At 39.0% G+C, this 21,401-nt stretch overlaps 1 protein-coding gene across 1 annotated transcript in view; it reads right to left on the bottom strand.

Annotated features, from left to right (window-relative positions):
• ADIPOR2 (adiponectin receptor 2) overlaps positions 1-21,199 on the bottom strand; it is a 37,081-nt gene extending 15,882 nt beyond the window's left edge. The window contains exons 1-3 of the mRNA XM_009821503.2: positions 21,171-21,199; positions 17,461-17,524; positions 5,179-5,414 (exon numbers count right to left, since the gene is read on the bottom strand). Coding sequence (XP_009819805.1) covers positions 5,179-5,346 — 168 coding nt within the window. The 5' untranslated portion in view covers positions 5,347-5,414; positions 17,461-17,524; positions 21,171-21,199. The remainder of the gene's footprint in view (positions 1-5,178; positions 5,415-17,460; positions 17,525-21,170) is intronic.
• Positions 21,200-21,401: the final 202 nt, after the last annotated feature.

The raw sequence follows: 21,401 nt of genomic DNA, 5'->3' as shown, positions 1-21,401 counted from the left end.
CTTACTTCAGTGACTAGCAGTCTGAGTAAAATATGCATTACTTCCAGTGCTTAGAACAGCAAGTGAAGGAGAAATTCAGATGTTAAGATCTTTTGACCTGAAGTAAAATGCCAATTCACATGCTTTCAAAGAAATAACATTCTTTCCCAAGAGCTGCAAAAATGGAGGAAAGGAAGAGGTGATAAAGAAATCTACAGAACAACAATTTTTGAACATAATCTGCTTTAAAACAAAAGCAAACATGATTTGGTGGGACCTCAAATTCTGTTATCCCAGACCTCTCCAATACACACTCAGAAGACCACCTCTACTAACAAAACCTATAATGCAATGCAGGAAGAAGGCAAATACATAGGCAGATGCCAAGATTTTAATCATAACTCCAAGTACCAATAGTAAAATGCTAAATTGAAAATAAAGCTAAATGGTTTCAAACTGAGCAAGAAATCTGCAAGTAAATCTATAAAGGAAAAATTTAAGTCTATCAGAATTTATGAATATCAGCTCCAGAAAGATAATTCTTAAGAATCAAATGTCTACCTTTGGCCTTCAAGACTTCACTGAAGTCTTTTTCACTGAGATAGCATGCACCATAAAGTTGACAGTTTCATGAATTTACATGCACCCTTCTGTAATTACCAAAACTATTTTTGTTGTCTATTTTTGTAGATAATACATACACACTTCTGTAACAGAAAAGGCTTTGAGCAAGTTCTGTGATTCAAGTTAAAAGTCTCAAGTAATTTGCTCACCTTTCGATTATTCTAAAACTCTTCTTTGGTACCTGAAAATCTGCTACATCCTTCTGCCGCCCTCCTTCAAGTCACTTTGGTATTTAGGCTCTAGAAAGACTCTTGTAGCTACATGCAGGTATCATGAAATTTGTCAGAGGTCAAGTAAGTTCCACTTGAAGTTAAAACCCATGCTCCCTGAGAAGCAATCCAGACAAGTATTTGCCCAAGTTTCTTCTGTCCATTCAGATGACTTGAGAGCTATGCATACCTCCTCCCAAACCCTTACTATAGGTTATCAAACACTTCAGAGCAACAGGTCTCCAGTTCATGGGTGCATTTCATTACCATACAGGACAACTGCGCAACACAGCTCAACTGAATGACAGGAATCAGCATTCAGGAAAACAAAAGCCTGATGATTGGAATAAAGGCAAAGAAAATGATTCTTTTGTTTACTTCCTGTCACTGACAGGTTAAAGTATAAAAGGAAAGAGTCAAGCACAGGATTTTAAGGCTGCATAAAGAGCCCATTCATCAGGTTATAAGAAGTCACATGCATTTGATTGTGTCAGCTTAACAAAGCCACAGTAAGAGAGGTTTCCTTTGGAACTATCAATGCAGGAATTACAAAGGCAGTTGAGACACGGAAACACTAGGACAGGAGAAAAAATTATGTCCCAAAGGCTAGGCAATCCAGCAAGCTACAGGAGGAAAGCACCTGCTGAAAAATGCCTTATCAGCACATACACAGCACATGTACACTAGAGAAAGGAAAAAAGTTTAAACTACTGAAAGAGAAGAATTATGCAGCTTGGCTGATCCTTTTCTCACCACCAAATCCTTAACATTCAGATAAACGGTCACTAGTTCTCAAAGTCACAGAAGGTACACAACTCATCTGCCACTAAACTAATTGCAAGATAACAAGATGCGTATCTATTCTCTGGAACAGATACTTGGAAAAGGGGATGACCTATGAACATACATGCACTCTAGGAGAGAACACAGAATTATAGGATAAAATACAGACTAAGAGGTTCAGGTGTAAAAGGATATTGATTTTATATGATCCATATCTTCTTATAAGCATAATTATAAAACTGGCAGATTAACAGCACCGGCAGAAGGATGCAGCTGTTTTATTATTATTTTGGATAAGCATGCTCAATAGAGCTAATAAATCTTTGCTACATGTATTCAGCAAATGACACAATTTATAGAAAGAAGGATCTTTAATGTAATTTTTAGTTCACAGCTATGCAACCACCGAGGTAGGTTGCTGGTGCCAGGGACAAAGGCCTCAGAAAAAACCTCTAGGACTATATTTGATTTCTTAATATCACCTCTGGTTTTTTTTCCCCATGAAGATGCTTTATTTCTAAAGAGGACCAATATTTTGGCCCATCAAAACTAGAAATAGATAGTATACAATGCAAGCCGTGGGGTATATGGAAAATAATTCTGAACACAGAATCACAGAATCACTACGGTTGGAAAAGACCTGTAAGATCATCAAGTCCAACCTGAAACACCACAATAGTATGCTGCCACACACATTCTTAGAAAAGACTGTTAAAGTAATTCATCAGAAGCAACTACTACTTTCTAAAAGCTCAGACTGCTTCCGCCTACGAGTGGAGCAGAAAGTGGATATACAAATAAGCAGAGGGAAAGGAATCTTGTATAGGAGAGTTTGGGGCAGATTTTATCTAAATAAAGGAGCTGCAATGATATAAATAGGGTAATAGGAGGCAACAGGACAAGTAAACAATGCAATATTATCACAGGATAAAACCCACACATTTTAACACTAATACTTCAAGTCTTAGGCCCAGTAAATTTTGGGGAAATATCGTATCTATTAGAATACATCTATATTATGATATTCAAGAAAGTCAGTACGATTAGCTTGTCATAAGTAGAAGCATTAAAAAGCATAGACCGTGGTTGTTCTGCCGTCAAGACACTATATAGCCCTCATCAACTTTCCTTCTCCAACATAGGAATTCCTTGACTGTTACCGTCGGCTTCAACATGGTTGCATTTAGCCACTAGAATACTAAAGTTGCGGGCACTGCTTGTTATAAAAGGATTTATAACGTTACGTTTAGCTTGTGTGCCCAAGTACTACTGCCATCTACGGAAGAACAGTAACCTTATATTACTGTTATCTAAACAAGAGTCTTTTCAAAACTAGAGGAAAATCATGCTTTTGAACTAGTAAGTCATCTCTAATGAGGCAGTTGCACATAGCCAGGCTGTACAGTAGAGCAAAAAAGTGAATCTTAGCTAGCATTTGAGTAACAGCTGTGCTGAGGCTTATACAAGTCAGAGGAAGATACATAGTGTAATGTTTTTTCCAGATTATTTAGAACACTGCAGTATGTCACATAAAGGCCATTTGGCAAGCTAATATTGGTACTTTTGACAGCAGAGTGTTTTGGGATGCTCCATCTGAAGCATCAATTATTCAACCTATTAAGAAGAAAAAAAAAGCAAAGATATCGCAGTATTAAAAACAAGAAATCACAGAGGACAGGAATAAAAGTTTAGGCTGAAATAAAAAAAAAAAAATAGAAAAACAGGAGGCCATAAGGCAGAAAAAGTGATACAGTTCAAGACAGAACAGCAAGGCCCAAATGGCAAAACCAAATTTCTGTGGCAGCATTTTAGGAGGCTGGGAACAAGAGAAGACATCAAGTACAAAAAAGCTGAATATTTGTAGTAAGCCAAAGCAAAAGAAACACATACTTTTGTCATAAGGATGAAAGCAAACACAAAAAGAAAAAGAACTAAACACATGCTAGGAATGCCTGAAAAAGCAGTGGAGAAAATGAGAGTACTTTAACCATTTTATTTCCAAAATTCTAAAATTAAGCACTTAGACTCATCCAAATAATTTCTGTTTAGCTAAGCAAATGTACAGAAAGAATTATAGGCCATAATCAGTTATGGGCTTTTACTTCAGGCTATTCCATCTGCAGGCAACAGGTAACTCACATTATTTAACCAGGAAAGTCAGAGACAAGAACGAAAACAGCCTTCAAAAAAGATGATCCCAAACACACTGTCAGATAAACACATGCATGTTCAAAATATCTGCTAGTATAACTCAATTTTTCTTTTTTCTAACCTTAGCAAATTCAGCTATTGGCTAACACTTTGCCTCTTACGCTTTATGACCTCCCGCATAATGCAAAGAAAACTACTCTGGGTATTTCCTGTTATCATGATACTGAGAATGTCCTATAGAAGTTTTAGCAGTGTACAACTTCCAGTGCATTGGCTTGGCTTATTACCCATGAATACCTGTTCTGACTTTTCATTACAAGGACACTTGAAACTAAATTCAGTAAGGGCTCAAACTAATCAAGTTAAGATAACCTAATACAGGTTCTCATGTCAGCTGAACCATGATAGCAGTCCATGCACACACCCAGAATCTGTGGCAAATGCAATTACAGCAACAGTGCAACTCTTCTGTGTTGAAGCTACGTTAAGTAGCACCAGCATTTTTCTGCTGCTGGCTAAAACCACACAGTTGCTGTAACTGAGCTGATACAGTAAACTCATTAAGCCGTGATAAATTTAATAGTGAGCCTAAGCTGAATGCCTCTTCCACTTAACTGTGCTGATATCCATCTGTATTTATCCTGGGAGAAGCATTAATTACAGTTCTGAAACTCTCTAACTAGAAGGTACTTTTGTCCAATGCTTGGAGACATGACCTGCATGCAACACCTAATTAAGCTGTGGAACGCCTTTCCGCAGGATGTTGTGGCTGCTAAAATTTACAAAGGCTCATGCACCAAAAATTCAAAAACATTGCCACTGGCTCAGGAAATCCGTGAGCCACCAATTACTAAAGGCTGGGAGAGTATCCTAGGGAAGTAACACAACATGCTTCCCCATCCTTGTACTCTTCCTTACAAGTTTGTTACTGGCTACTGTCCGAGATAGGCTATTGTGCACTGTGGATGTCTGGTCTAATCCAGTATGGCCATTCTTCCAACAAGAATGCCTGCAAACAGAATTTTCTGTCCTAATCTCTTAAAACGATAGCAAGTAGCCAAGGTTCAGACTACATTCAGCCACAGTCAATGTATCTTCTCTTTTCACTTAGAATTAATTGGAAGTTACAGAACAAACATCTTTTGATATGAGCAGTGTCTCAGCAGAGAACAAACCAGTAGAAGTCCTATTTCTTTGAGGAGAGAATAAAAAAATATAAAGCTGGTAAATTGACACTTATGCCCTGTCTTGTTACCTAAGTTCCCATACATTCAACTGGATGGCATCTTTGTGCTTTTATAACAACTATTTAGCAGGCATAAAGAGGTTGTAGACTCACGGTTCACATATCTGGAACTTATTTCAAGCACTGAAGCACTTATATCAAAACTCATTTTTCTTAGCAAACCTAACAGATAATCATAAAACTTACATTTTCCTGGTCAGAAGACAGAGGTGGCTCCACTAAAAGAAGCCTCTGCTCAGAGCTGTCCTCTTCAAAGGCTGCCTGTGTTGCTGCAGTGTCAGACATGTGTCCTTTTCTGAGCCGTAGACCTGGCTCTGGAGAACCAGCATTATCGAGTTCCGTTAGTTCATTCATGAGATGCTGGGAGCCTTCTCAAATACTCTGCTTCCTCTTGGTTTGGTTTGGCTGGTTATGTGTTGGCTCTGAAAGACAAACAGTTTGTGTAACTAAACTGAAGTTAAAAAGAAGAATATAAGAGATGGCTGGAAGAAAAACATGCTTAAAAAGCTACCAAACAGCTATGACAACTACTTTTATATGTGCCCAAACTCCCACTGGATCAATTATATAGACTTCTACACTGCTAGACAATGAATTCTCATCTTGTGACCATTAATACTTTCATATCCTAACACAAATTAAACACAACTTTGAAATATGATAGAAAGTGAGCTCCACGAAACAGCAAATTCACAAGAGCACGGTGGTGTTTTTATAAATTATTATTTTTATTTTTACAAAGTTGCAAACACTGGGCTGTTAATACTATTTACAAATAAACTACTTCTCACAGACACTCTATAATTATGAGCTTTTTGTGGGTACGAAGCTCATTTCAAATCATCTGGGCTAGGTTTCACCAAAACTAGGATGCTAAATACTGGTACAGCTGCTCAGGCAGCAAGCAAGCAGAGCTCAAGCAGCAACTAACTTTAGACAGACTGCAAGGAGGGCAGTAGCACACACAGTGATTATGCTTCCCTTGCTTAAGTTAACAGGTTCACAATTACTGCTAGCAATAGGTCTGTACTTTTACTTGTATAAGGAATTAGACCAGACAGATTCAAACACCATTCATTCCATCACAGCAATCGGAAACAGATAATTCCCCCAGAAAACCATAACCCATGCGTTCTACTCAGAAAAGTAACTATATTTTACACTTATAACACTGCAAAAAGGATTTGGGTAAGTTTAAGTCAAGATCCTAAAGATTTAATTAAATTTGCAGAAAATTAGCTAATGACCACCTGTTAATTTGAGCCCTCATCCAAGAGTATTATTGGTTACCTATTTATCTTGTACTGTGTGGCAGTCACTTCAATAGCCAGTCAAGAGACACCTGTTTGACAGTGGTTGCCTTGGGAGGCACAACAGCCAGAGCACTTTGAAATCAGAGCGCCAGAAGCCACCAGAACGAATTAGCGCTCAGCTGAGGCTTCAGAATCACTTTGAATGAGAATCTATTCATTTTTTACTAATCACTTGGTGTCATTCTATTACTGTAGCATCTAAGTACTTAGATGTGACTAACATAACATTAAGATAACGCATCTAACAAGTTTTAACTTGCCAGGGTGCATAATTAAATTGGAATTTTACTGCCCAATAAAAGATGCTGAACTTTGTCATAATGTAGGAGGGCAAATTAAAAATATAAGATGGGGGATTGATATTGGCAGTCTTGTAATAAAATGTCACCTCCAAAAAGCCAATAAATAATGTACTCCTTCCTTTCAGGGACTAATCTCATTTACATACAATCACTGCAAGATAATTCTCAGTTCTGACAAATGTGCTATAGTTAATTTTGCTGCAGCAGTTTGTAATATTATATCCTCTCAGCTGCCTGGCAATCCCCAGAGGAGAGAGTTGCTAATGAGTAGGTAGCAGACTTTGCAGAACTAAGTAATACCTCAGTTGTCCGAGTTCAGTATGGCACACTGCTTTAATCACCCAAGAAGGTAAGTTTACAATATCACAGCAGAACAGATGGTATGCCCACCTTCCTGCTAACTCCACTACAGGGTCAGGAACCTCCATCTGAGAATTAACATCTAAAATGACCACAGCTGTTTACTTGGTAAACACAAGAGCCACAGGACTATCACCCCATGAGAATTAAGCCAAGGTTTAACAACATTACACAGGAAGCCCAATGAAGAAGTTGAGCAAATGGATTTTAAGACCAAAACCAAATATTTAGAAAGCCACAGAACAACTGAAGTCTTGACTGGTTTTGTTGTATTTCAAGCAGCCAATTCACAATTCTATTTTTATGCAAGAAACATGAATACATTGTCACACTGCCATTTGGCAAAACTGATCTAGGGAAGAAAGAAAAGAGTGTACAACAAGAACTACAGTTTGAAATTAAACTTATTGGGTGTCTTAATTTAAAAGGCAACTTATAAGAGACTAATTTCAGTACAGTACACTGTACCAATTTGAAGCTGTAGCTAAAACAAAAAAAATGCAAGTAAGTAGAGCAGCTGTTTGTAAACAACAGTTACAAACACACACACACACCCCCCCCCACCTGATATTCCACATAACAAACAGGTAGTTAGTTGAAACAGCCAGAGTTAGTTTCATGGATTGTTCAATTTGCATTAGACATTTAACTAGCAAGTTTTACTAGTTTTTCTTTCTACCAGCTTTAAGCAATAGAATTGCCATTGTGTGCTGCATTACCTGCTATATTGCCTAAGAGCATGTCCTTATTTCACCTCTGTGACATTGTGGGAGCAATGTTCTAAGAGACACAGTAACAACCAACACAGTATGCTTAACCACATTTGGCCAAGATGCTTGTGAAAGGTTCTTCTAATACAAGAAGGTACAAGAATGCCAAGACACTTCTTTAATAAGGTCTTGAAGATTTACTTCACTAGCACTAGCTGCCAAGCAATCACTAAGGTTAAAAATAAAAGACGCATTTCACCTCCAGCAAGTGAGATTTGCATTCAGCAGTAGAGTTGAACTTTTCCTCTGCATAAATAGAATTCATTTCTTGAAATTACAGTGGAATTGCTCAATGAACTAAGATGTTTCCATGTTGTCCTTCGTGCAGGATCTTTTAAGTGCTAAATATGCTTGTCCTTACTGAGCATGCACAGGTACGCAAGCAAAAAAATAGTCCAAAAGCATTGCTACTGGTTTTTAGTCCTTTTTAAAAATGTACTACAAAAGCCAAAAACATGTGCCCGAATGCAGCATGGAGCTGCCAACAGAAAAGTGCTAAGAGTCAAAACTATTTGTTCACAAGTGAAAGAAAGCAGTTTGAGGTAATGAACAGGAAAGGCATAGATGGTCTTTAATTTCTATTATAAAGTTTCTATGACTCCACAGTTCAGTGAAGGGTTTGAATGACTAGGATGACCTTTTCCTAAGAAAATAAGAAGTCTAAGTATGGTCAGTAGCATCTAGCCAGAAGACAATAGTTGAAACATTGTGAAGAGACTTACTGCCCCATTCTGTCTCTAAGACTAGGCAGTTCATGAAAACAAAAACTAGAAAATGGAAAGCTATAGAACACTTGAGGTCTTGGAAGAGATTGTTTTGTGTTTCACTGAGATTATAAGCCTTTTATATAAAAGTCCTTTTGTAGCATGCACAAACTAAAAGCTTTCATTAAAACTGGCTTCCATTTAAAGAAGAAATTGCCATGTACAACTGTAAATCTACTTAATGATTGCATATATAATAAGCATAGTATCAGTATCTAGATTAATCAGTGTGTTCCTGCTGTGTTTAAAATCAGCTGAGAAAAGCATCTACAGAGTTTGGTTTGTTGGGTGGTTTTTTTTCAATACAGAAAACTTCTAAAGGCTAAGTCAGCTTTTAGAAAGGACTTACCAGTTTAATACTGTCATAGTTCTAAACACAGCCTATAACACAAAATGTAGTACTCCATTAGTCGACTTAATATGCTGCTGCCACCACACAACCTACAATAGCCTAAGTGGTCATCACTCCCAGCTGCTCACTCCACCACAGTTCAGAAGTCAACCCCACAGCAAGGAGAGTCAGCACCAGTTTCAAGCTGTAGGCAAACACTCATCTTTCTGAAAACAGAATCAGAAGGCAATACTATTTCAGCAGTTCACAGCAATTGTGCAATGTCAGAGGAGTCAACATCCACACTTACAGCATATTTAGGACACTGCTTCACTCCTCAAGATGACAAGTAGAGAGTAGTTACACAAACTTAAGCACCACAGGATGATGCTACTATTCTTTGTATGATCTTCCTGGATATTCCCCAGGATAAGCGATACAGCCCTTCTAACCTCTCAGAATTCACCTGGCATGAGGACTGGTTTTCTCCCTAAGCTAAACAATGCCACATGGTAGCAAAACAAAGAAAGCACACTAAGGGTAGGGTTTGTAGTTAAATTTAAGAGATCTGTCACTTCCTTTTTAGGATAAAACAGAGTCCCGGATGGTCAGACTACCTCCCACTACCCTTAAGCAAAGCAATCTCTCCAGCATTCCACCCTTTTCAGTATGTTCCTCCTATAAGCAGCAGAAGAATGATCCCTTCAAAGGTATTTCATTCTGTCTGTAGCTGATATTTGGAAGAAGAATAAAAATTCTGTCTGTAGCTGGTATTTGGAAGAAGAATAAAAATTGCATCCCCTCCCGTTCCTCTCTTATTGATCCAACAGCCTTTCTGATAGAAACTTTCCTGTTCAGGAAGGCAATGGCATCTGCTGTATGCTCTTTCCTTACTAACCCTCTTCAAAGCATCCATTAAACTAGCATAAGCAACGTGTACACACAGAACAAATCTTCATAAGATCAGCTCATTCTCCCCAATAGAGTTTAGTTATCAAAATAACAAAAGATCATCATGAAAATTTCAGGCTATATTGTTTCTCAGAACATTCATTAATGTTTAATGAAGGGCTTGAGTGCCTGAAAAGTCTTGTAAGAGACACTATCTCAATGTAGAAACTTTGCCTTGCCTGTGGCCATGTACCATCACAGCCACAACAGCATCACTAGCTGGTTAGCTACATCCATGCCCGTAGAATGGCAAAGCTAATTGAACAGTAAACTACCTACAGGCTGAATGACTTTACCAAAACCAAAGTTGTTTAGACCAGGCCTTAGTAACAAAATAGGCACCTCTCCATTTCCAGAACCATTAGCACAAATGGCAAAGCAACTTCCAGTACAATCCATGGGCAGATTGTTCATGATAAGAACACAGTTTATATAGGGTGATGGAGGGGATTTTTTTTGCCTATAAAAGAGCTGATTCTGGCTACCTTGGCTGAAATAAGATATACTGAACAAAATGTAGCTTTCTTAGCACACTGTATTTCTACTACTATCTTCTGGTAGGGAGGTTCTGTCACAAGTAGTCCCTCCCAAATGGTATAGTAACACCAACAGTATTCAGTAACATCACACAAAAGCTTAAATTATCCTTAGGTGACACTGGCATCATCCTATCACCTGTCTGGTTCCCTTACTCTCTAGCACCTGTACTGATGCTCAACTGAGTTCATCAACAGTGAGCTGTTGGCAAGGTGTTGGGTTTTGTGCTTTGGGGTTTTTTTGGGGGGAGGCAGTCGTCTTTTACTTTCTGCCTATGTGGCACCCTGGTTCATTTCCTGGGGAAATTAGGCAAGCACCAGTGCCAACACAAGGCAGGTGTATACAGCTTGGTTGAGGGAAAGAGGAAGAGGAAGTCAGGCAGCAAGCACTGTGTCACCTGAGTTAAGACTGCTGTTGAGTGTCACCCATACATGTGGTCTAGCTAACCCATGCTGGGTCACTTATTAACTGTATGGGGTATCCAGTGGGTGACTGCTTGTTTCTTTATGCATAAAGCATAGCAGAAGAGATAAGAGATCCATACATTTTAAGTAGATTTGTGAATTGCCCCTACGTTAAAAGGCCACAGCTAAAAAGTTAACAAAACAGTAATATTGAAAGATTCAAGAGTATAACTTGAAATAAGGGATTTTTATCCTTTTTTTTTCTTCTTGGAGTCTTTCAATGATTGAGCTGTCTTTTTCAACCAAGGAGTTAAACATCCACAACAACATTCCAAATATTCTCCAAAACTACAGTCAAAAACAAAGCAAACAAGGGTATATATGAACAGGGCAAAGAGGAAAAATCACAGAAAACCTTGTTTTCTCAGTGTACCTTACATGAAAACTACGAATCAGGCTGTAAAAATTCTTTGGAGGTCATCTTTAACAATGAGGAACAATGAAGAAGCAATCCAGCACCTCTTGTCTTAGATGTAACTTCCCTAGATAAAGAGACCTCTACAAAACAAAGATTAGACTCCTGCAGAGGGTCAGTGGCCAAAAAGCTGTCTTTGTAACTTGTAAACAGTGACTGGACACTTCAACCTAACATATTTCACAGCAGGCTGCAGAGGCAAACAATGAAGCACATTCTGATGCATTTGGATCCAAAGAAAGAGAACAAGCCTGCAGCCTGCCTACATTAATGAAATGCTTCCATTTCAGAGGATCTCATTACATTGTTACAACATTTGTCCAATTTGTACTGCAAATTGCACCCCAGTTTTGTAACTGGGTTAAGTGTTATGCCAGAGGTTGGCCCACCCCCAGTGCACAACATCCGGTTGTTACAGACTGGATGACTGCTGTAAATTAGTTTTACTCTTTAATAAACCAAACCAAGAGAACTGCTACAAAAGCAGTAGAAAATGGGGAACTGAAGTTCAAGTTCTTTTCACATCGCTTTCCGCAAAGATCCACAGCCCAGACCTGGAAAACTTGCTTTTGGTTCATTTTTTTCATTAAATGGCTCCATTTCTCCAAGAGAGAAACGTTCCATCTTTGTGCTCTTTTATGATTTAATTTCTATGGCATGTTACTAACTCACACCAACTTACTTCACGGTTGCCAACAACAAAAAGATGTAGTTGGTTTTGTTAGTAACACGTTGGATCACAGATTGTCTAGAAGTGAAAGACTGAAATCAGACATTACTTTCCTCTTAAGTGAAAATTTATAATACCTCCTTTTAAATACCACCTCAGGGACATCCAATTCACAGAACTGTTGGGTGAAGATGAAGAAACCAAAGTCTTTGGAGCAGGCAGTAAAATCCAGAGCTAGACTACTAAACTGAAGTTACATTCATTTAACCCCTCTACACAGAGGATCCTTGCATGAGAATGTAAATGGCACCAAGACCAACAGCAGCAATCCAGAGAGCAAACATTCCTCTACCCTGGCAGGTACAACACTCTCCTCCTAGGATGCATGGGTTTGAATCTCTCTAGAAACTGATGTGAGTTCTTTTACAACTCAAGAAAATGCTTCAATGCCTGGAGCAGCTGTACAAAAACAAAGACTACCACCTTGCTTCACTTCTACATACTTTCAGTGAAAAATATACTGTCCCTACTTTGAAGCACATAATTGCAATCCACCCTTTGATAACAGAGCTACACTACTTGTTTAGTAAAATGAGGACTGTCATTCATCCAATGTTACAGCCAATCAGCACCATTAAAGGAAAATAAAGATTATTTTGTTATGTCAAATTATTTATAGTAGATAACTCACAACAGAAGATAGTGACAACAGGAGATTAAGCAGGAAATTCCTCAGAGGAAATAGACACAATATTTACACTTTCAAAAAACCTTATTACAAAACAGAAATAAAACCATAATTTCATATAAAATGGAAAAGGTTGGAGTTAGACATCCAGGTTGCCTTTATCATGCACAGAATACAGCATTTACTGTCATTATAAAATTCATAAAAGAAAACACAAGACTATTATGTGAAGCACTTACACTAAGTAATGATGGCTATATAACACAATAAAGCACTACTGGCTACCCTCAGACCTACACAGGTCATCACAAGGCAGGAGAAGACAGAAAAGTGAGGATGCCTCCAGGATCCTTTGCTCGGTCCTGCCTGGGAGCCTGGAGTCATAAGAGGGTTTGCGACACCCTTCCTGGCCTTGTGAGTGACAGGCAGCAATTTGCAGACATTGAACAGGGGGATTCATAATCATATAGCCCTGTAATGCAGCACTACCAGCAGGCCATAAGCTCCATATTGAGCCACAAAGGCCTTAAGACCAAGGCATGTCAGGCTTGCTCTGTCTGAACTTTTTTGACCAGCCTTTTTTCTCAGTTTAGCTTGTGACAGCAACTTCTCTAACTGACTAGATGTCTAGGGCTAATTTATTTTACTTTTGTTTACCTTGGTGTGATATTAACTCCAGTTACCCTCCACAGAAAGAGGTATTTACAGTGATGTCAGGAAATAAGGGCCTAATATGACAACAGAGACCCTGAGACCTGGAGAGACAGGATGCGGTGCAGTGGAGTACATGTGTGGGATAAGAGATGGGGCACAGTCTTGCCACCAGAGACCCCGTGGCTATAAACAACTAATGGTCAGTTAAAAGGAGCTGGACAAACCTGGCTTTAGGGATAACAAAGAAATAGAGACTAACTACATAAAGGGCAGCATATATAGAAAATTCAGACATAACCTGGAGCTGTAGACCAGTGAAGAAAGAAAAAGAGGTGTAAAAGCATGTTCACAAACATACAAAAAAACTACAAGTGGATCCTAGAGGAAGGAAGAAGAAACAGGCAACATCAACATCATATTCCCCCCCAACAAATGACTCCCAAGGCTGACGACCTCCCATTATCCTTCCAGCAGTCCAAAGCTGCTGACTGAAAGACCCAGAGCAGCAATGGAAGGGTGAAAGTAACTCCAGAAGGGACAGAAACCAAAAAGCTGCATTTGGCAACATTTTCCTGTATATATGTACTCTAACTGCAATATTCTTCTTAAGTTTTCTTTAAGAATTAATCTAGACTAATGATTCTTGAGTCAGACTGTTAAGATTTCCATTATACTAACAATAAATTCTTGGCTTTACTTACACACGTTATTTTTATATACACACAGATACATGCACAAGGGGTCCTTCCTCTTTGCCCATGAAGAATGTAACAACATGGATGGAGTCCTCCATTCCTTCTCCCATTTCGCAACTCTGAAGAGCACTGTTAGTCTTTAAAGTGTTACAGGAAAATTACAATATAATAACAAAGCCTGAAACAGCCCCAGGCAAAGCAACCAAATGGACCATGTGAACTTGAAACATTCTTTCCCCAGAGGCAACTCTTTGTGCCAGGGTGACCGAGTAAATGTTGTTTTGTACTAAAGGGCCTTTCATACATGTATATATGCTCCTACGACAGCACCTGAAGACAAAAACCAGCAAGCTAAGCAGTCACTATCTGTACTTTCTGTTTGCATAAAGACGTTCTAGACATCATAGAAGACACTCGATTTCTTTAAGAAACGTTAAGAACACGAAGGAAGCATGGCCAAGTTGATAAGCATCCATGGTCTTAAGAGTAGGAAGGGTAGGAATTTGGGTTGACTTCCTGGACAAGGGCCCAGGCAGGAGGAACATGAGCAGAGAGGAAGAACTGGGTCAGCAAACTCCTGAATAATTATTTGTCCTAGTTTTCAAATACTCACTGAAGGTGCTCTTACTCTAGCCCAACTGCATCCGTAAGGGTTGTTAATACATGTAGAACTATTCAGATAAACTATCCTGGAAAGAAGAAAAAAATACCTTATTCTGACAACACTTACTGTCAATGGAGTTAACAAATAAGGGATTTAATTCTAGTATAAGTTTGTTCTCTTTCTGTAAGAAAAATAAGCTATCGAGTATAATTTTGATGCAAAGTAACTACCATGTCCATGGCTGTGACCGAGACGCAACACAGCTCTTCAGATTCATCTGACATGCACAGACAGACAGCTATCATCAATACTGAGAAAATGCAGGCCAAGCTTCTCATTAGAGACTGACTGCTACACATAGGAGCCAACCACTAATCTGTATGCCAAAGATATACTTGGAAGACTAGCTGAGAACTCTGTACAGGGGTCAGGTGTAAACAGAGCATAAACACTGCCTTATCCACTTCCAAAATCCCCAGGTATACTATTATGAAAAGCATGAAAGGTTCTTCCAGTATTGACAGCACAGTAGTGGCATGCATGCTGTCGAAAAAAAAGTAGACACTGACAGATTTGTTAAGTCCTAAGAAAAGTCAATAATCAGTGTTGTGAATTCAGTATGTTAAAGAGAACAGAAGTAAAATCTTGGAGGATGACCTGCCCAGATAACCAGGCAAGCCCTGACCTATGTAGACAAGCAAGCAGCTGTAGCTAAGGAAACAAGAGTACGAAGTGACACAAGCCTTGCATTTATGAAATACAAAATCTGGTATCTATTTTTATCATGTGCTAGTTAATCAGTAATAGTTCAGATGTTTTACATCGCATTTTACACATTTTAGTAAATCATTTGAGAAAGGATTTGCTTTGCAATAGCAAAGAAAGTTTTATTTAAAACCAGAGCTGACCACTCAAAATTGCAGTAAGATTTCAACACAGCACAAGGTTTCCCAGTCTTCGTGTCTGCAACAACAGCACCACCACCCAAAACAACAAGAAAAAGTGAAAATACCAAGCACTGCCTGTCAGCCAAGGGAAGGTCACAGAGTTAGCAGATAGTGACCTCAAACACAAAAAGAAGTTGCTCTTGACACAGCAAATAGGTAAACCTTGGAACTCCTTGCTAGAGGATGAGGATTCACAGGGAAACTGAACAAACACACAAGCTAAATCCAAAGGTTGTTAAGCACATGAAGCCACCCCTAGCTCTAGAAGCCCCTAAATACCAGTGCATGTCTATCATATTGCTTGTGTATTCATGCTTAAAAGCTATTTTCTTCCTTAGGGTATGAGCATCCTTACTAAAACCTTAGAGTCCTCTCTGAGGAAGGACAGCAAGGGGCCTAGTGAATAAAAACAAAACAGGGAAGAAGTCAAATGATTATGAGACAGAAAATTAAAAACCCCACAGAAGAAAGGATGAGCACCAAAATAGAAAATTTCTCAGGGACACCAGGCTAAGCACCCTAACAATGCCAGTAACTCCCCAAAGGCATCCAAGAAGTCAGCAGGCACTACCCTGAGACGCTCTGGCCAGCGACTTATGCAAGAGGACAAGGGAACAGAAAAACCCTATAGCTGCCAGAATCTTATTTGCCAAGTTTGTTCCTTCTTCCCTGAATGGCCAGCTTGGCTGAGACCAGTAGGTGGTCCTGCAACTTGGCTGGGCTTCAGACTTGAAGGGTATAAATAGAAAGGTTAGGGACAAAGCCCAGTCAAAACCTCAGTAAGAGGTGCTGCAACCTGGCATGTTTGGCATACACATGTCAGGATTTCATCCTGCAGCAGGGGTCACATCAAGTGAACCATACTGGGAACACACCCATAGCACAACTCTCACACTATCCATCAACTTATCCCCAATGAAACACAGAATCTGCTGAGCTCAAGCCAGCCCAAAGCTTCTTAGTCTCTCTACTTCAGGCAGGAACTCTTGTCGCTTTGTGCATGGGTGGGACACAAGGGCAAGAAAACTGAGCAAGTGGAGCACAAGAATGTAAAGATGCTTCTGTGGCATGGCTTGGAGGCAGACTGGGTAGATATCATGCAGCCTACTTGGGTTACACACAAGAGGGTAGTCAGAGAGTCTCATGGGGCAGAAGCTTAAGCAGCAGCTCCCCAGTGAAGGTAGGATCCTGAGCTAGAGGGACTCTAGTTTGACCCAGCTTGGTTTATGTTATAGCTATTCTGGAATTCCAAGTTTCAATGGAATGACTCACCTTTTTTCAGAGATTCAAGGAAACCAAAACACTCAGTGTGCCCCAATTTTGATTCTTACATACAGATCAAATAATATCTGTTAACCACTGACTATGATTTTTACCTTCTTCCATGAATAGTGTTTAAACTGTCACACAGCAATTTGATGTCATTGATTTCCATTGCCAAAGTCAGAACAGTAAGAGCAAAGGTGTAAGGAAAAACTAAAGAAAAAGAAAAAAACAAAAACAAACGAGCAAAAAACACAAGGAAAAACCCCAAACATGATACAAACCAGGGGGGGTGGGGGGTGGGGGGAGACCAACAACAAAAAACCCACCCCACCCAAAAAACCAACCCTACGAAATACCTGACACACTGCTAGTCTCCCTCCTGAAGGGGAAAAGAATGACTAGTTCAAGTCCTGTCTCTGACTGGTTTATACTCTACACATGTACCTAGCACTCACTTCAACTATCAACTCCAATTTGGAAGCTAAGCTTGTCACATTAAGTGTCACCTTGTTTCAGAAACATACAAATTTCTTGTAAGCCTCAGTCCTGAGAAATACAACTTAGAACAACAAAACAAACAGATCTTGTACCTTCCCTGTGGAGTAACACACAGCAGTTATTTTAACCACTAAAATACACTTCCCAAAACCACCCAGTACTCCTAATCTATAATTTGTTTCTGCTCTCTGACAAATAGCTGTGCTACCTATGAGGAAGCATAGATCAGTTTCTCTCACCTCAAACTTGTCACTGGTTCTTGACGTTTGTATTCAAGCTTGGGAAGGTTACAGTCCAAGATTCCTATAAGAAGGATGTGAAATCAACATGAAGGCTGTTTCTCCAAGTTAGCTTAAAACTAGATAATAAATATACACAGACTGGGCAGGGGGGGAATCCTTAGAGTATGGGTGCTATACAGCAGCTATTAAACATTTACAGTGAATGACAAAATGCATGCATTCCATTTAAATTAGAATCCTTTGATTTTTGTAGGTTTGCTCACCAAGATAACAACTTTGACCTAAATAAAACTCCACATTGCTACATCTAAATTGTATAAAGACGCATCAGCCCAAAACCAAGGAAAGCAGGAATTTTTTTAACTATTTCAGTTACATCATTCTCCATAAAATGTTCAGTGTAACTCCAGATACCATTTATTCAAACTCTCTGCCAAACAAATCTCTGCCTCAGTACTTGTTAAAACTGATTTATTACTGTCAAGTACATTAATCTGAATGTTAATCTGCCTCAGGTCACTTAAAGTTAGTCAGAAAGGACTTTTGTCAAGCCATATACAATGTTGCTTTTGGTCCACATGGGAGTTTGAAATCAGAGCTTGGGAGAGATCTCTATAACATAAATATTACAGCATGAAAACAGTAAGGAATGCAGAAGACTTTTCCTGTAATCCATTTCCATTTTCTCTGCTTCACTTCATAGCATGTTTTTAGAGCCTAAAAATTTCACTAAATGAAGACTGAGTTTATCTTTGGATCTTGTGTCATCGGAGTTGTAAAGCGTACAGCACTCACATGCCAGCTTCAAACTGACATTCATTGCACTCCAGCGGAGGAGGGAAGGTTTTTAAGTTATACAACCTACTCCATCCCTACTGCAAGTAGTACACAAGACAGAAAAGCTGGCTCAAAACACTACATGTATTACATTATATTCAATAAGTGCTGGTAATATTTCTATACAAAGTCTTATACCCAACAGTTTAAAGCCTTCAAGTTGCATGGCTTCCTTATTCAATATTGCCACCAGAAAGCAGAATTGGTTTTCACTAACAGACTACTTGCCTCCTAGTATAACCAATTCTCTAGACCACTTACCAGATGATCCAAGATTTTCAGCACAATCAAATCAAAAGTTCAAAGACGAATAAAGATGGTTGGACAATCACTGAAGAAAAGCGGTTTTAGCATACACATCCTGCATGTTTGCTTAGCGACTGGATCACTATCAGCACAATATGCTGATACAGGTCTATTACCTGTCACATTCCCTGAAGAAGCAGTCTCCACTGCAAGGAGCAGTAATGCATACATTCTAAACCTTTCCTTTTTATGTCTGCCTAGTGATTAATTTTAAGTGCCAGTAATTCTCAATTACTCCATCATTAGTATGACTAAAAGTCATTCTACGATAGGAATTATGCAACTATGCTTTGGTCAACCCCAAATACCACCACTGTTACCTGTGACTTTGAATGTTGTAACAAATAATATGCTTAAACACTGTTCATTTATTACAAAGACGTAACTTAAGATTACCACCCAATTCAGGAGTCCCTTTGGCTTGAAATGAGAAAGTGTTCAAATATTCTGTTACCTCAGAACAGGATCTCGAAGAAGGGAGCACCGAGTTTAAAGGGAGTTTTAATCACTACATAGGATAAAGCCTCTCAAAAGGTAGTAAGATTTCAGGTGGTACTACAAGAACTACTGGACACATCATACTTACTGCTAAAAGAACAGGAATGTGGAACTGTACCTTGTCAACAATGACCTTAGACTGCACAAAACATTCACGTGAGTCTTGCAAGCAGATAAGCCCTCAGGCACTTACATAATAATGAACTATTGAAACAGAGCCAAGACATGAGTTTTCAGAGGAAAACAGTCATGGGTTCTGTGATCATGCTTTGTTTTTCACAATGACTTTACTGTGATGTGTAACAAGGGGGTATTTGAACCAGTTAACTAATACAGAAAAAGTCAGCTGGAAAGGGCTTACATGGAAGAATGAAAAACTAATGTCCTTCTGAGAGCATCTTGTACCACTTTTCCAATAGCATTTTAAGACTGCTGCTCAAAACCCAACACGGACCTAGGTTACCCACAGTCATGCAGAGCTGTACCGTTACATCAACCCTGACCTTATCTGATTTTTCAGTATCATCTCAGACAGTCTTGTGTACCATATCCCTTTCCCTACACTGACCTGTATACTGGAGTCCTTCCAAATCAGTTGACATAACTGGCATTTTCAACAGCATCACGCGCTACTTAGATGTTTTGGACAGAAACATTTATGCAAGTGCTGTGAAACTTGGTCAGCCTCTCTTGCTCTCTTTCAAGGACCAGCTTAACCTGAAGTTCTGAGCTTGCCTTCATGGCAGAAGACAGGAAATATTCTACCTTTAAACTCCAGAGTACAGGATCAAGGCCAAATTAGAAGAGTTTTACAGATATAGTAGCTAAAACCAATACACATCTTCTCAATTATTTTGGCAACGAGTCACCTCCTACTGAATCAAACATTGGATTTTTGCAACCTAGAAAGTTTTAATGTTTTATTACTGATCTTCCTTCCCTACAGTCCTAGTTGATATAAGAATGCCAGAACACCTATGAAAAATCCTAATAAAAAGAAAAGAAGGATTTGGCAAATTACACCCTGTGTTTCTGGAGGATGACCTAAAAAGAGAACAAAAAAACCACCACCAAAAACTATTGCTTTATATCCTTCATAAGAGTAAAATGAATAATTCATAATTATCAGGTGGTCAGAGAAATTTAGTATTCTTCTTCTATACTAAAAAGTACTTGAAAATTGCCCCTTAAGAAATAACTTACAAACCAAGTCTAAGCTACCTAGCAACTTCCTTCACTGCATTAGTGAAGCTCACAAAAAGGAAAGGATTTTTATAACACAACCATTATTGAACTATTTCTGTAACACTGCAGAATTCATATGGTTGCCAATTATTAAAAGGTCACAGAGCAGGAAGTCAAAGAGCAGTTGCACTTAACCATGGACATTAAGATCATCAGGACACAAGCCTTTTTTTCAGCATCCTCCTCTTAGCTTGGACTATATAAAGGTCAGAAAACCACAAAGTAAAGCTTTTGTTTTCTTTGTTACGCTTTTCTCAACTCCCAGGACACCCACCTCAGAAAATAATCCATTTTGTTCCCCACTGATGGTACAGCAGGCAGAAAGCCAATTGTTGGCACTTTGTCACACAGCTACTTTAGTAAGAATTATGAATAGGCTCTTCCTTTTATTTCTACAGTCATGTTCCATTAAAAAAACCAATTTGCCTAAAAGATTAATATTGAAAACAGCAGAATATTGCTGCTATCATCCTTGCAATGCTATATGCTGTTCTAGGGAATACATAGACACACAAATAATTGCTTAAACTAAAGCGATTTGCAAAGCGTACTGTTCTTCACAAGCAAATTGGTTGTATCATCCGAAAATGTCAGAAAGCACAAGATTCCACCACCACTAACTTATCTCCACAGCACTAGTATTTGTCCAAGTAATACAAGCCTAGAAATTCCACCAGCCGAGGAGACCAAGACATAAATTAAAGCATTAGGAAAACAGAAAAAGTACATCCTTCAGTTTACACCAGGGAATGGCAACCACTAAATCTCAGGAGCAGCCCACTAGGAAATGCAGTGCGGTATTCTTCATAACAAAAGCATACCTAAACTGTCAGCTGAGAGAAGCTGAAATGCATGTTCAGTGAGTCTTCATCTCAAGTCCTACTAGCCATCCACTTCCTTGTTCCAAATGCTAAAATCCCTTTCCCTGCAGATAAAAGCTTGCCAATACTCTCAGGACTGAGAGTACAGCCGGTCTCAGCTATACTTACTGTTGCATTGCGTGGCTTTTTAAAACAGCTCCCACTGCAGACTGAGAGACATGGATACAAGTA

Source organism: Gavia stellata, chromosome 4, assembly GCF_030936135.1.
Source record: "Gavia stellata isolate bGavSte3 chromosome 4, bGavSte3.hap2, whole genome shotgun sequence".
Lineage (NCBI taxonomy): Eukaryota > Metazoa > Chordata > Aves > Gaviiformes > Gaviidae > Gavia > Gavia stellata.
Note: the sequence above shows the minus strand (reverse complement) of the source record. Positions and strands in the feature narration are given on the sequence as shown.